The sequence below is a fragment of the Gallus gallus genome, chromosome 6 (genome assembly GCF_016699485.2).
Source record: "Gallus gallus isolate bGalGal1 chromosome 6, bGalGal1.mat.broiler.GRCg7b, whole genome shotgun sequence".
In the NCBI taxonomy this organism is placed as follows: Eukaryota; Metazoa; Chordata; class Aves; order Galliformes; family Phasianidae; genus Gallus; species Gallus gallus.
The window spans coordinates 26,469,701-26,486,698 of NC_052537.1; the positions used below are offsets into that span (position 1 = coordinate 26,469,701).

Sequence of the window (16,998 nt, forward strand, 5' to 3'; positions counted from 1 at the left end):
GATAAAGGAAACGCAAACGGAATTACCATTCAGAATAGCTGGATAAGCTGAAGAAAAATGAACAGTACGATAAAAATCAGCATGAAACACACCAAGGTGAAGGTAATGGGAAACCTAAAGAGAAAGCTACGATATAAAGCTACTTAGGAAATAAATGCTGCTGAGCAAGTATGACTGATGTCTGCTCAGAGGCCATATGCACTGCAAAATGTGGCACTGCTGAATGGGATTGATCATGATCAGATACAGACAGCAACATGGGACAGTAATTAGTATAAGCCTCTGGGGAGACTGCTTCTGTCAGACTCTGGTGCTAACGAAGGCAGGAGCAGAAAAGGACAACACATGAGAACAGCAAATACTTTATCAAAGGAACTACCAAAACAGCACCACTGGAAGGCCCTTGTTGCCTTCATCACAGAATTATTTAGATGAGAAGAATTCTAAAGTCATCTATTCCACCCAACCACCCACAACTGGATCAAGATAAAAATTAACTCAAGTTCTTCAAGATCACTCTCTGAATCTACCAACTAAAGCAGAGGACAGTGGTTCACAATAAATAGAACAAGACAGTTCTAGCATATAGAATACAGTGGAAGCCTGCTCTTTTTACCTACCTCTTTTTGGGTCAGCAAACTAACATCAATCATTTTCGTCTGAATTGGAACCAGCGTTAAGGGTTCAAAAGTCAGGCTTCCTCTGTTTTTGAAATTGTACTGCAAAAGACAAATGAAGTTGCAGACTCTTAGAAATTGCTCTAGCAAGATCATACTTTTCAGCTCATGTCATCACTGACCACTCATATCATTCAGATGAGAAGCTAGCAACTTACCAAAAACTTTTTCTCATATATCAAAGAGATAATCTCCATATAAATCTCAGTCATTTCTTTCAGTAGTCACTTTCTAAAAGCCACGTCCCAAGTCACAACCATACAGGACTTGATGACCATACAGTAATTTCCAGTCTGCCATTTCTAAAAGCATATTCCAACCAGACCTGAAATTATTATGTCAAAATCTATCTGTAGTTTTGGTTCTACTGCCATGGGGGACTGACCTGAGATCAACTAATGCTACAGCAACAAATTCAAGGGGCTACATTAAAGAAGGTTCTGGTCTTTGATACCCTGACAGAAAACATTTTAGAACAACTCTCACATACACACGTTAACCTATGGAAACTCTGCTGAAGCAGAACTGTCTTCTGTGTCTCCACTAATAGAGACGACTTAGAAACAGCCTTCACCAAGGTGAGGTTTTGGTGAGCAGCAGTCTTGAGTAGGACTAGCTGTCCACAGCACTGTCCCACCTCAAGTTTTATGACACTGAGTCATGAAGAAAGGTACACCTTGAGCAGGTCATTCACCTTGGTTTCAGCAGGGATCACAAGGACAACATTTTCTATTCGAATCCCAAAGGACCCATCCTCGTAGTACCCAGGCTCTGTAGAAACAGACAATAATTAATTAAGACACACAGCTACACTGTGAAAGTGCTTATTCCCTATGGCAAAACTTCCCCTTCATAGCTTTAGTTCACTGAGGTTGCTAAACAATCTTGACATCAGGCACCCAGAGAGGCAAACAAATTTCTGACTCTACTTCATCTGCACAGAAGCCCCGAGCAAGGTGACAACAGAAGTTCTCAAAAAGAGGAGAAACCAGACAGACAGCCCTCAAGCTCAGAGACTTTCCTTCCAAGTCAAGAGAGAGCACCAAGTACACGTTCGAAGTACCAGGAACTCTGTAAACCTTCATCTCTTTATAAAAGGCCAGTGGGAAACTCCCTTCCCCGAAATTATTTTAGAGTGCTCCCCTGACTCCCTGAAAGGACTTGCAGCCCTGAAGGAATGCAAGTCTTTTAATAAAACCCAGAAGGTTGTTAATTTCTTACTGGAAAAATAAGGTATGTATTAGTATCTCAAAATGCCCATAGCATAGCTCCTGAAAATCTGGTGTCCACCATGTTCTGTAGCCAGCTCTTCCACTGCAGAATGGGAGGCAGCATGCCAGAACTGCTATGGTCAGCAGCACAGATGTGCTGAGGTTTGCACTTTACAAAGAAGGAAGCAAGTCTGCAGAACTCAACTGAAAAGATGTTTTATGGAGACAGCTAAAATCAGAGTGTCTTTACCCAGCTTAAATGACAAAGTAACAAGCTGAGGAGGCAGGACCAGAGCTTATGATCACATCCTCCCTTCACCACTGAGTTAGTTCCCCTGCATCTCAAAAACTTGGTCCCGCCCTCAATAGCCAGAAAGAATTGTCAATGTTAAATACCATCAGAGACGATCATGCCAGCCTCCAAGGGCTCATCTGCAAAGGTTTTGTAGCTAATTCCACAAGGGCCTTCATGCACATTTAGGAAAGAGCCAACTCCATGTCCTGTCCCGTGCAGGTAATCCAAACCACAGTCCCACAAGGCAGAACGGGCAAAGGAATCTAGAAGGTGACCTGCAGGCCAAGGGGAAGAGACACACATGGAAAGAAAACTTGATCAAGTCAGGCTTCCTCACAGACTGATAATCACATCAAGGGCTTTTTCCTCACATACATAAGAATGTGAACTGGAAGCCACCCTACAAAGAGGCATGCTTATGTCAAGTTTCTGACTAGAGAGAAAAGAGCTTGCAGCATTCACCAACAGTGAATGTATATCACATGTTCTCCTGCAAAAAAATCAAATGAACTTCTCTATGTGTTATTCTCCCATATTGCCCACTGATGAAAGAGATTCCACGTTAACTGAGAGAGAATTAGCTAGTGTTTTTGAAACTGGAAAGTGACCTATCACTTTGATAGGTCTTAGAATAAAAGCATAAAGACTCTCAGAGCACAAAAAGGCCACAGATGTGCTAGGAGTGCTAGTCACTGAGGAACATCACCATCACCCTAGAAACAAAGCACTCAGAACACCATTCAGACTTCTCTCTCTAAATTTTCAGCACTGGTGGCTGCTAAAAGAGGGGGAATCAATAATCCAGAATCCAACATGCTGTGATGGAAACAGACACAGACAGTTACACCAGCATCTGCCTAACACATCAGGACCTATCAATCATAATACTGCTTTCACATCACTTAATGGTTCCCCAGAAGTCACCGTCATGGTCAAACACTCCAACTCATCAACTTACCTTTGGTTCCATTTGGGAATATGGCTGCACTCACAGCTATGTGTCCCTTCAGGACATAGGTGAAGCATTCCTGCCAAAGAAATGCATACTGTAAATAAAAGAGGAAAGACAAAACATTGCCCTTCCCCAGAGCAGAAAGGAAGACTGCATCTGGTAGCAAACTGCAAAGGATGTGGAAAGACCTGCTCATTTCCTCCTATGGAAATGCAATGCAAAAGCAAAGCGTGAGCAGAAAAGAGTTTAAATTACTCTGAAGATCTTCCTCAGTTAATATGGACAGTGTCACAAACTCAGACTGCAAGTTTAGCAGCAGGATTCACCTGACCTGCATGACTAATTTTCTTTGTGGCTAACAGCTTCACTTCCTAAGCATATCCTATTTTCATCACTGAGCAAATTACAATAATTGAGTGTCAATTAAAGAAACAATTTTAAATAAAGAAAATTACATTACTGAATTTCCAACACAGACCTCCTCAGAGCAGTCTGAGACTATTTTTTGACACAGTATACTGGGCACAAAGCACTAATGCAGCTCTACATTAGACACTGAGCTTTAAGCTAAATTAAACTCCTGTAATACCCCATGTTGGGCAAACCAGTAACGTGTATCCTCAGCCCACTGATTTTACTACTTTGTAGAGAAGATAGGCCTTTTAGAAAATGAGAAGTGTATATTTTGAGATAGAAAACAGTGTCATTCTCTAAACACTTCATATTCAGAAAGTTCGAATCTGACAGCCTCCTTTTCAGTCTTAATCAAAACATTGTCAGTTTCATTAGTAAGGAAATGGTACTTGATAGATCCCTTAGACAACATAGCAATAAGGCACATCACTAAATTTAAGCCATCATCATGATTAAGTATCTGTAATAATAAGGGTCAAATTGCAAAACACGCTGAGATGCCAGCCTACCTTTTCATAGGCTGACGGTGTGCCAAAATGCATTGTTCTGGTCACATCTGTTGTACCATCTCTTCCAGAAGCAAACAAAGATTCAGGAAGCAAAGGAATAGGAGAAAAAAGATCAAAGTGAAAATGCATTATAAAAACCAAACAAAACAACAGCCATACTGCAGAAAAGCAACCAGTCTAACCACTGGGTAAAGTTATCTGCTCTGTGCAACATAAGACCGATCGTATAAAAGATCCTAATCCCAAAAATTCCTGAACACACACGTTCTCTTTCAAACATAAAGATCTCAAAGTTTTTCTCAAATTAAAATCTACACTGCTCATAAAAATTAAGTGAATTTGGGGTTTAGCAGCTGGTACCCGCCCACTGGGAACACGATAGAGAAGGCCAAATTTATTCTACTGTAGGAAAAATGATTCATTACCAGCTTGAAAATATAAGTTTATGTACAAATTACAGCCAACAGCTCAGAAGAAGGATGTGTAAGCAGGTTTAGAGTCCTTTTCATCCTCAAGATGCTTTGTGCTAAGAGGACTGGAAATTATCCATCATTTGGATAGGATTTAGTCTGAAACATACAAAAAGTTCCTTATGTGGATATTATTTTGAACCTGCTGTCAAACACAGAGGCTCTTGAAATAACGAGTTACCCTTGAAACACTCACTCCTGTACCAACACTCTTCCCAGCGCATACAGGCCATAGACACAAAGAACTCACAGTTTAACTTCTCAGCGGTGACAAGCTGAGCATCCCTATCACAATGCTCTGCTGACTGTCATTGATGTCCACCTTACATTCTATTCAAAGACTTGTTTTTCACAGTGGCACCAAGAAAATTGCTAATTAGGCCATCAGAGGGGTGGAGTAAAGATTTCATTGTAAAAGCCTTATCAAAGGATGTCTATATCGAAGAGCTTTTCAAAGCTCTTCCTGACTGACAAAACAAAAAGGCACAGCTCTCAGAGAAGGAGCCAGGTCTATCCTGCATCTCTCTGAACAAACCACTTCTCATATATTCACACTGGTTGAAAACACTGCTTCCTTCATTATCTGCAGAGTCAGAGCTCCGCAATAAACAGCTGGAGAGAACTGAGGCCACTGCCAAAACAGCGGAGTCAAAACATAGTGTCAAAAGACATGATGCCTACCCAAAAACGTATCTGAGACCCAAGCACCCACTGGGTAAGAAACTCTGCACCCGAATCTCTCTCTGGAAAGGCAAAGAATGCCACAGGCCAGTGCTGTTCTGCTCCTTCGCCCCACTTTGTTCCGACCTCAGTATCAATCAAATCATTACCTTTTGCCCACATCCTGGTAGCCTAAGTGCCTTGCTTAGTTGTACAGGCTGCCGCATGGGCAGCCCAAGGCTAAACCTGGGTAGCCAGACCTCCTCCCAACTCCCCACAACTCTAACATGATCAAGTCAGTGAGCAGAGCTTCAAGAAACAGAAACATGCCCGACTAGCTAAAGCACAGCTACCATTACACTGACAAAAGGACTCTGAGCAGCCCAGGCCAGCTGCCCAGAAGCTAGCTCAGTGCCTATCAGTCACCCAGTGACTGATGTTCTTGGCTACACTCAGAATCCCATGATCTTCCTTCATAGGGGATACAGTAGGCAGGCACCCTGTGAAATGGCACTGCAGTCAAAATTACACATTGCCATGCTTGCCAGAGCAACTGCAAGCTGACTCAGCAGGGCGGTCACTAGGAGTAGAAAACATAGTGGTTCTGTCCCATCCATCCCACTCACTTGTACTGTGCTCCTGAGTCCAGGAGGTAGATCTCGTTGACAGACAGCGTTCTGTTGGTCTCAGGAACTGGCCTGTTCAGTTAAACACAAAGTTGTTTGGTCCACAGTTTTAAGGCCTCCAACTCTTATCTACAACCCAGAAGCCTTATCAGATGCTCACTTGGATGCATCAGTTCTGATTTTTTGTGGCAATTATGGAAATCCAACACGTGGTAAGCCAGAGATCATACTAAGGAGTTTATTTTCTACAGTAAATAGCCCTGAAGTACAGAGAATAGTTTTCTTGCTTCCAGCAAAACCCTCAACATCTGTTCCTGGACATACTGCAGAACAGTTTGCACTTCATATTTGTCCTTTTCAGACTTCTACCCACAAAACAGCCTTTTTCCATGGCCCCTGAGCAGGTCAGCATCATAATACATGCGTGCTGCCAGCAGAGAGAGATCTTTACTTAGTATGCATGGAAGCTCTGGTGGAATAAAATAAGATGGCAAACAGTGACTACATGTCCCTGGAGTACCCTGTTGTGACTCCACAAAGAAGCTAGACAACTCACTCCAGCTATGTTTGCTGATGGATGAAAAAAGAAGCAGTGTTTCCCTTACTTGTAGTGAATGATGGCTCCATTTGGACCAGTGCTTGATATAGTAGCAAAACTCAATTCAACAAAGTCTTTCTGTTGGCTGAAAGAAAAGATGGTGATGACTACAGCACATGCAAGAGGAATACAAAAGATGAAGTGAAACTGAGGACAGGGCACTCCATCCCAGCCTTCCTCTTAGCCAAGTTAGCTGCCTGGATAAGAAACGCTTCAGTAGGGAAGCCGTACAGATCCCAGTCCTATCCTTCCAACAATGTGGAAACATGTTTTCCATCTCTATTCTGTTCTTACATGCAAGGTTACTACTCATACCACCCAGGGAAGAGATGTCCTGAACAATTTCTTGTTTATTATTTACTTCTAGGCATTTCTAGAGATCCTGTTAGGCATACAGTGCAGTATCTCTCAATACTAATTCTCCACCAGGAGAGGATGAAATCTAATGCTTACACAAGCTCCTCTGTGGTAACAAAGCAATAGTCTTATATTCGGGTGTCCTAACCTGCAGCACTCCTCTCTGCTATCTCAAAAGGAAACCAGATAGGATCCACTGGGCTGGAACTTCTACCTCCCAGGAGACCCAATTCTTCCCCCAACTCTTTCAAGTGTTCAAAGAAATACTGGAGTTATGGTTTGTCCTCAAGTGAAACATATCTGCGAGTGAGCTGGATTTCTACAGAATAAAATAGTAACAAAGGATAAAACTGCCACCAAGAAAATATCACAGGGGATTTACTTTTTACCTGCGAAATTCCTCTGCTTTGTCTGCAGCAATTATTTCTGTCACTGTTCCCTTTGGAACCTAGTGGACAACGATGCAGGTTGAATTAGTACACCAACAAACAAAGAAAAAGCTATATGCTTCAGCAGCGGGACCCCCTCTGAGCATTATGAAACCCAACCTCCAAGTGGCCTGTTTCCAGGTTTTCTGTCCCCATTCCTCAGTAACGACAAACACAAACCCAGCAGTACTGTGCGTGGCATGTGAGAAGCAGGAAGCTGCTCAGGGAATGACTGCTGAACCCTGCCCAGGGACCACTTAGTGCAGTATTGATTTCACTGAGATACGCACAAAGTAACAACTCACAAGGCAACATCTCTTCAAATACAGGTTACAGTAAGTTTAAACAGTCTTATCCATTTCAACCGAACATGGTGTTAGCAGAAATTGTATGCCTCTAATCTAGAGATGGAAGCAGTTGCAAGAAAAACAAAGGATGTTAAATTTTATATTAAGCATTTGACAAATCAAAACCTGTGACCAACTGAATCAACCTCTCCTGGACTGAACAGGCAAAGGAGGACAAGGGATAGGTCTCACAGCCCTAAAGCAGGTTTCATGAAGTACTCAGACATGTGAAAAGACACCACATCATTTTCATGGGTGAATTCAACAGATGCAGACAAGCAGGAGCATACAAGCAGTGCAGCTTTATAAGTTGCTGTGTAACATCTGGAAGTCAGTATCTTCACTATGTACTTCTAACTCAGCCTTAAGACAAATGAGTAATTTCACTTTGTTTTGTTTTCACTGTACATGGCATGACTGCACCACTCCATTCTTAAACACCAAATCTCTCCATGCTGCCAGCCAATGCTGACAATCATGGGAATACCTGCATAGTACTGCAACATAATAGACATTAGTTTGTTTTGCACTACAAAACCAGCAAAAGATAATGATCAACACTACATTAAGCATATTCATATCACTCCTCACCTACTGTGGTTTTGGTCTTTGTAAAATCAATGGGAATATGTTTTCAAAAAAATGTACTCAGCCTTGAATAGAAGCATAATTGAAATTCCCCAAACCAAACAGAAGAAACCCCACTTATTTCCCCACTTATATCAAAGGCATTATAAAAAATGTTAAAAATAGTCCATGCTAATGGAGAATTTTACTTCGCAATAATGTTTCTAATGGAAAAATAATAATAATAATAATAATAATACACACCTCTTTCTCCAGCCAGTTAAAGAGCTCACACAGGGCAACAGCATCTTTAATCTGCATTAAAATAAGCACATGAAAATGGAATTGAGAAGAAAAGATTATCAAGCCTCAGTAGAAATACTGCTCTTGACAAAGCAGTTCAACCTGCAGACTTCAGAAATACTAAGAGGTAACCCGGTTTTCCCAGCTTCTGCATCCTGCCATTACTGAAAGCACTGGAAACATATGAGGACAAATATACAAATGTTAATACAGGCTTTCAGCTGGGATGCATCTTACTCTGAAGAATTACCAAGTACTTAGCAAACACTGGCTATCTTATGTATAATTTTCAAGTGTTTTTTATGCATTTCAGCTCATCAGAGGTAACCATGTAACACATCTGGCTGTGTAACAGGGGAACATGCCCTTCTCTGCTCAGTACTTTTTTTTTTTGCCTTATTAAAACAAACACTGAAATAAGAACTAGCAGATCTCAAGAAAATAGCAGCAAACATGGGAAAAGCCCAGAACTGTCAGCTCTGCTTTCACTGGCACATTACTCTCGTTGTGAAACCTTCTGCTTTAAAACTAACAGAAAATAAACACAAGAAAATTTCAGCTCCACTGTGAACTTGTTTTACAGGCAGCTTCTTTGCCTGAAAACATGAAACATCCTGGGAAATCAGACTCATTTCCAGAGTGTCACAACGGTGATGCAAAAACAGAGTGCTCTGAGGACACTAGCTGCTTTTGACAATCTTAGCCTGTATTTTGCACCATTTGTCAATAACTGCTCTCTGTTCTTTAAGCCATGTTTATTCAAGTGATAATAACTTAAGATTTCAGTGAGACAAGCAACAGAACTGTCAGCAGAGAAAAAACATCCCTTTGAGGGCTAAGATTCTGAACAATACTTCAAATCTGCATGGTTTTCCAACAGAGCAAGGTTGGCTCCTTGTGCAATTAAAGTGTTGCTCTTCACTCCAAGGGAACACTAACCTATCAAAAAAGATGCGTTTCAACAGCAGTAGGAAACCTTTTTTAATCTGCCATCCAAATTAGTATTTACTTTTTAATCCAAAACACTAAAATTGAGAGAAAAATGCCATTTCTTTCCCTGAAGGTAAAGCAAACCTCCTGCCATGTGCAAGAAGGCTCTCAAGGCCTCACTTACATGTGCTCTTCTCATGCCTTCTGTTTCCAATGCATTCTTCACAGCTTTTGCAATGCAGATGGGGGTATACGGGGTGAGGTACCGGTAAGCCTGCAGCAGAAGGACAGGATTACTTGTGGATTAGTCAGACTATGTAATCCTACAGGTTTAATAACAGCCTGGCCACAATTCATACTTTGGCAGCCTTTCTCAACCTTCAGCACTGAGATACTGATTACGTAGTGGGGAATAAAGAGCAGGAACATCCCCTGACTAAAGGAAAATCAACCATCAGGGTAATCCAGGGAACTGAAGGGTTAACAGAGCATCACGAAGCAGGATCAAGACTGGATATGCTAAATATCATATCAATATCTGAGCTATGGCTTTCCTGTTAATGCCATACCCTAAAGAACCAGAGACAGCCAGGGAGAAAGACCATTCCCAGGGACTCAGGTGGAATTTAAACTGTGAAAACAGATCTCAAAAGCCACCTTGACTTGTTACCTTACTGCTAGCATCAGGGAGCAAAGGGTACCCAGCCCAGGTACTGAGAGCTGGAGTTGAACATGGAGAGCCCCTTAAGGGTCTGGCTCCCACAGCAGAGAGCACCACTACTTCTAACGATCAGCAGCTCTGGCAAATGCTTCAATAGCCAAAGAAACATGAAAAGACCTTGCAAAGCTAAGCTTTACATGCTATCCTCTTCTGAAAGAAGCTTACGTCAGTGGTTTGAGACAAAGCTTTCCTGTGTATCAAGAACTAATAACTGATTCCTTCCCACTGTGCACTTCCCCGAACACCAGCTGTCCTTAGGTTTGAATGCTTGGCTGGTTCTCCACATATCTTCAGAAATTCACTGAAGTTCCTTGTCAAAGCTTTACCAAAGTCTGTATCAGAGGATGGAACAAAAGTGAAGTCTTTTGCTTCACAGTCCTCTGTTCTGCCCCTATAAGGGGGGGGCAAAATTGGATGAGCACCCATGCAACCAAAGCCCAAGCAACACACTGTTTTCATGTCCTCAGTATACCAGCATACAAATAAACACCACTCAAATTCATAGGAAAGGTCTGGTAGACCCTCAGCAAAGACCAAATCTGCAGTTTCCAATTTCTTATATTCTTTTAGCATGAGATCTACACTCTTTAAGCAGAAACTGAAGTACAGAAGAAGCCATGGCAAAGTTCTCTCAGAGCCAGGACAAAATTTTACAACAGCTAGATTTTGTATTAGATCAGCTTGTCTTTTAAAGATACCATCAAGTTCTATTAATCTTCTGTGAAAAAGCGTATTTACATGTAGTTGTAGGCAAACCTGTAAAGGGTTTGCAGATCTGTGTTTAATAAACTGGATTTTTGCCAATGTCAATATTTGGCTTTGGTGGAAACAGGCAGCAAAGGGACTTCCAGCACTGAGGTCCCTCAAAGCACCCCAGATCAGCTGCTCTGCCTTTGTGAAGCAGTGCAGAGCTAGTGAAAAACGCCCAGCATGAGGAATTGGGAAATCTCTGTCTCTGCCAGTGCTTTCTGAAGTGTTTTTAATCAAGATATTTCAGTTCCTCCCCTCCTGTGTTCTACAGCACAGAGCTCCTTGAGGCAGGGCCTCTCCCCACATATACAGAGGACATCCAGCAATGCAATGACCGTTCGCACTGCAAAATGGACCCATTAAATTCCTTAACCCAGGCCAGACCTGCTGTACCTGTCCATAGGGATACCCTGTATAAATCAGCTACAGCAACTTACCTGAAGTGAGGCTATTCTATTCACACCACCTACAATACAAGGCGTTTTCTAACCTGAAGACAAGAGGTTAACAACAGTTTATCCTGGATGCTTCACTAAATCTACGCTTTCTGTTACCCCCAACAAAAGGCAGGGGGCAAAATGTCAGCAATCCGTATTCAGATGCTACTTGCACCTAGAAATGGATTGATGGTGTCAGAAAATTTAACCCTGAACAGAGGTAAAACACTGCCTGTCTTGCTCATGTACAAGTCTTGTGGTTTGGTTATGTTTGTTTTTTAAATAAATTTGTGATTCTGAAGTAGTAAGCTTGGATTGTTTAGTAACTCAACATGAACACAGATTCTGTTTTGTGGGTCTGGTCTTCCAAGGCAACATCTGGGAAATACCCACTGGTCCCTGATTCCTAGCCATATTGCTGTGTAGTGTTTATTCACAATATTTTTTGAGTACATGCTGGTGTAAACTGGACGACGTTCCAGAACGTGAACTACAGCAAACAAGAGATGAATACAAGATACGTACAATCTGGCTCATCAATCTGTAGCTGCAGTTCTGGCCTAACCTGAGCATCTGCTTTCATGACTTTCAGGTTGAACTGCAGGACTCCCATACAGCCCGGTTCAAGTACAAGGGTAAGATACAGCAAACAGAGCTGTACTAAAGTTACTTAGATGGTACAACTGTCCCTCAACAGATGTGCTTGCTTCACAGCCAACCAGCGCCTGCAAGTTATCTGTGTACTCACAAGGGTCTTTGCTGCAACAACTCTTGTTGCCCTGCTCCTCCTGTCTTTGATGCAAGACATCATATATTGCCTCATTTATTTCAGTGGCTTGAAGATAAAAGGGGAACCACCTTCAGACACTCAGACCAATCCTAGTGCTTCCTCTCAAAAGTCCAGCCCAACTTTTCTGCTTCCACTTCTGTTCCCACCTCATACTGCTGGTCCACAAAACGCTGATGCTCCAGCCACAGGCACACTGACCCGAGTTCACCCTACTCTCCCTCCCCTCTCTCACTGAACTTGTCTTATCTTAAGCTGACAATTCTTTGGGTAAATCGGCTTAGTGAGTTGGAAGGGCAGCTCCATCAAGAGCAACCCCAGGATTAAACAACCCCTCAATACCTCAGTATGGCTGGATGCCTTCTGCTCCAGCCTGCAGCACTCTTTGCAGAGGGGAAGCTGAGACCAGTTGCCCTCATTAACACCATTCCTGATCACACTGAACAGAGAGTAGAAAAGCCTTTTCCCTTTGCAAGAGCCACGCACCTTAGGAATGGCCTCAGTTAGAGCATAGCTGGCTTTGTCACTGAGCCACACTTTCTCTTTGGGTGAGAGGCCTGCACCAACGGCCTGCAGTTCCGTCAGAATAGATCTGTAAGGCATCACTTGGATTTTAAATTCTGGTTCCAGGGTACTGTCAAGCTGTAAATGCTCCCTCACAGCTGGGTCCATCATTCGGTCACCATCAATGAAGAGCCTGAGAAAAAAAAAAAATCAGAGCAGAGAGGTAGGACCACATCTGACAGCAGCTAGATTAAGGTAGGGAAGGAGAAAGCACGCTGTTTTGGTGACATTTCAGGAGAACAGTTTGTCAATTATGCCTTACACTCTGCTCTCTGTTGTTTTACCCAATGGCCTTCATACAGCTGAAATTCTGCTTCGAAATAACGATGTATCATCCTGCTGAGAAGGAGCTGACAGCACTTTTGTTTGTATGACATTCAAAATGGCTGAATGCCATCACTGTGCTTCGAGCAAGAGAGAGAAACAAGGTACATAATGGCCATTCCCTCATTTTTAAGGGTAACATCTCAAAATGGAAAATCTACTGTTGCTTTAAGTACTGTATTGTTTTTGCTTTCACTGAACTGGAAAGTTAGCTCACCCTCCACACACAGCCTGTATCAATCAACAACAGTTTTACTCCAAATGCATCTATCTAGCAGCTTGGACATGATTCTAAAACACCTGTGCTTGCGGAAGCTCATTTTATGGTGCAGTCACAGGAAAAGAAGCCTTCTATCATAAACCAGCCCTGAAACTTTACTGTGGTCTCAGGAGCTTTGAAGCAACTCATCCATGGCATTAGAGAGAAGTCTTCCAATACCCAGGCTAGCATTCTCTCCTACCCACTTTTTGTCCAGGGCCCCAGGGTGACACAGAGGGATCAGATGTCCTGCCCAAAGTCACCCAGAAAGTCAGCCAAAGTGCTGAGGAGCACAGCAGAGCACTTGACTAACTCTCTAGCTCTGATCAGTGGAAGAAAGTAATTGCTATCAACGACAAAAGGGCTCAGAAGCGACATTAAAATATCTGAGCATAGATGTTTTAAAAAGACAAAAGCTTTGTTGGAACAGATTTCTCAGAGAAAAATGCATCTTGGGGAACAGAAGAGGGGAATACAAGCACCTGATTGTGTTCATTCCTATGACGGCGTATGCAAAAAACACAGGATTGTATTCAACATCAGAGCCTCGGAGGTTGAAAAGCCCTGGAAAATAAGAATGCCAAGAATCACAGTCCTGGTTCATCTCTTGCAGCATTAAAGAAAACCAAAAATAATCTCACCAAAATACAGTCAAGCAATGAGTCATCATGAGTGCAGGCCATGGGTCCGGCTCACACCCAGCTGTCCCCATATCCTACTGTTTTTCTGGCAATCCCACGGTTTTGCCAGGAGATGGCACCAGACCCGCAGTTTAAACACTGTAATCCAGCAAGGAAACAAGGTTTTAACTTCTAAAGGAGGGCTGGCTGGGAACAAAGCAGGTACAGGAAAAAAAAAGTTATGGAAATATTAAAAAAATAAAAAAAGAAAAAGAAAAAAATTGTATTATTCATCCTTTCTTGTCTTTGCAGCGTGGTAAGAGCTCACTTCTCAACTGCCAGAAAAGTTCAAAGTTAAAACAGGATACATTATTTCATTCCAACCCTTCTTTTGATACTAGAGGAAGGAGGGAAACAATAAGTGGTACCAGAAAGGCCTCTTCTTTTGGCCTCTTATTTGGGCTTCCAGTATCTCAGATTCAGACTGCAGTCTTCATGTTTTTGTCAACAAAGGTTTAAATCCTCACAACAGCAGGCAAAGTCAGGAGTGGAAGATGTCCAGCATCCTCAAACTTCTGATTTTAGGTTCAAATAAAAACCCCAGGATATCCAATCAGCTGAAATGAGTTACTCTAGGCAATAAGGCCAGCCAGCAGGACAGCTGGGAAAAAAAACAGCATGTCCTAAATCACAACCCGGACCGCATTCATTGAACTGTGCAAATTCTGCCATGAAAGTAAAAATAGAGTTAGATTCTCCCCGGGGAAGGAGTAGGTCACTTGAAAGCAGGAAAGAGCCACAAAGAAGTCTTTACTGTAAGGGTACAAACTTCCTTGCTCAGTCGATTCCCAATGCAATGAGGAGGCAACAGACTCCTTTGTAGCCCTCTCTCTGTCCCCAGAAACTTGTCTGGAGTTTAATCCAGGAAATTGAATTAAATAAAATTAAAGGGACCTTTCCATTCCTCCCCCAGCTTAGTACAAGAAATCAACCAGGCACGTGGCAGTAAGTTTCTCTCATGAGCTCTTCTGGTCCATCTTAAAAAAAAGTTCGATTCATAACCAAGGTTAGCTTTGCTGAAGTTACTTAATCTGAAACCACCTCAAGGCACCAATTTATCATTAATTTAATTGGAGATGCACCTGAAAAGGTGAGACAATCTCTGTTCACATAGGCATCCCCAGAGAGGAGTCATATTCACCACTCCTGTAAGTATTTCTTTCATGAAACAAGCCCTGTGCTCAGCATCCCAGATCCAGGAGAGCCCACAGATCCCCAAAAGCTGGCTTCTCCCAGTGACAGTGACTTTGTGCCTGCAGTATTTGAGCTAGGAACATGCCATTTTCATTTTTACTTTGTCAGATTAGACATGAAGTACATTCATTACCAGCACACATCCTGCCAGGATTATGTTCCCACTACATCAGTTTGTACACTGGGATGCACAAAGGAAACAAAAGCTAGTAACAAGAGTCACAGGGGAATCACTGCTGTTTCTGGACATGCACCCTTCCTATGTACTGGGCTGGGAGCCAGGATGTGGAGACTTAGTTAACCTGGGGTCCCAAACACAGTGGAGACCCTCTAACAGGACCCTTGGATCCTGAGCTGAAGTAATCTGGAGACAAAGGTTGAGCTCCGACATTCACTTTAACCAACGCATTTGCTAAGCACTGGAGAGGTAGAGAATGATGTAAAAACTTGTTAAAATTAGGAATATGACTGTGAATGCTGCATACCCCACCCCTGCTTTATGTAAACAAAGACACATGTTGCACTGCTTTGTTTGTAACACAGCCTCCAGAGCAGAAAACAGCCTCCATTTTCCCATAGGATGAGGCAGCATGAAGATATTTTACAGTCAGAAAATCTCACAGGTCTTTTTTTTTTTTTGCAGTCTGCCTCAGGCTTATATTACAATCTTCCCTTCGGCCAGGCTGCTACTCAAAGTTGGTGATTTGCTGCATTTCCTAGGCCAACAATGTACTCAGGGGTTGTACTGGTATAAAAAGGCAATGTGCAAAAGTACAGATTCATCAGCTGTGACCTCGTTTCTTAACTGCACTTGATACAAGTTAATCAGCCTCTTCCAAACACACTGCTGTCATGAATGCCTCTCACTCTGTCAGGGTTCTTCCTTTCCAAGGCAGGGAGGGAATTTATTTAATAGGAAGAACCAATAAGGGAAATGCAAAGACTTACATGCTACTTCATCCAAAGCTGTTACCACAAACCACACGACTTTCCTCTCAGCCATTTTTGAACGGAGGGCTACAATTTTATCTCTCCAGCTGACCCCTGCAAAACACAACGTGAAAGGCTACAGTCACCAACTTTACTGTAGATAAGGATGGAAACATAAATGCACTGGATTGTGAAGACATTCAAAGCACACTGTTTTGCTTGTGCTCTTCAGTCCTGCCTCGTAACCAGATACAAACTACCTCAAACAACTTGCTCTCTCCAGACATCCATAGATTTGTTTTGAAGTTATCCAGCTTCTAGCAAACGGTCATGTGAACTTTCAAGGACAAAAGGGTCATAAGTCTGACCATTTTCTCAACCTAACTACAGTGGATCATATTAGGTTCCAGTAGAGTTTTTCCTCACTATTTTGTAAGATAAAACCAAAGGGAGACAGGGCAGTAAAAATAGTCTGCCTACCAGGAGTAAAGTTTCTCACCTGTGTAACTCAGGTCTAGCACAATGAGAGGCTTGCAGGGCCGCTGAGGACGGTCTGTCCAGATTGTATCAATCAAGTTTTCTTTGACAGGTACAAGATCGTGGCCAGCACTTCTCAAGACTTTGGACATCCTCTTCCACTGGTCTACCAAAGGGAAAAGACTTAAGAGTGGTAGTTTCAAAGAATGCAAAACAGTTGAATTAACAGTCCCATTAACTGAGGGTGAGCTTGGGAACCTGGGTCTCCTGCTTTCTTCCTAGGCTCCCCTTCCTCCTTTTCCCATAAAATGCAAAAGAAAAACTACTGTAATTACAGTTTCACAAACGCAGCCAGAAGGAGATAGAGAACCTTGCAGCCCAGGAGCTTCATGCTACTGCTGAAGAACTGCTAAGCTGGGAGGCAGAAGACACCGGAAGAAGTCACCTCAGAGAACACTATAACCATCTCCTCTATTCCTGTGCAAAATCTTATTAGATCTAAGCTAGAACAGAGACACTGCCACGAGTCTG

The 16,998-nt window shown here is 42.5% G+C and overlaps 1 protein-coding gene across 2 annotated transcripts in view; it reads right to left on the bottom strand.

The window, feature by feature from the left end:
• Positions 1-16,998, bottom strand: part of XPNPEP1 (X-prolyl aminopeptidase (aminopeptidase P) 1, soluble) — a 29,619-nt gene that overhangs the window by 996 nt on the left and 11,625 nt on the right. For both annotated transcript variants that reach the window (XM_421751.8, XM_046943354.1), the window contains exons 7-20: positions 16,490-16,633; positions 16,009-16,104; positions 13,669-13,750; positions 12,526-12,736; positions 9,529-9,618; positions 8,376-8,426; positions 7,159-7,217; positions 6,420-6,497; positions 5,815-5,886; positions 4,059-4,119; positions 3,142-3,211; positions 2,285-2,458; positions 1,372-1,448; positions 621-719 (exon numbers count right to left, since the gene is read on the bottom strand). In XM_421751.8, the coding sequence (XP_421751.3) occupies positions 621-719; positions 1,372-1,448; positions 2,285-2,458; positions 3,142-3,211; positions 4,059-4,119; positions 5,815-5,886; positions 6,420-6,497; positions 7,159-7,217; positions 8,376-8,426; positions 9,529-9,618; positions 12,526-12,736; positions 13,669-13,750; positions 16,009-16,104; positions 16,490-16,633 (1,364 nt within the window). The remainder of the gene's footprint in view (positions 1-620; positions 720-1,371; positions 1,449-2,284; positions 2,459-3,141; positions 3,212-4,058; positions 4,120-5,814; positions 5,887-6,419; positions 6,498-7,158; positions 7,218-8,375; positions 8,427-9,528; positions 9,619-12,525; positions 12,737-13,668; positions 13,751-16,008; positions 16,105-16,489; positions 16,634-16,998) is intronic.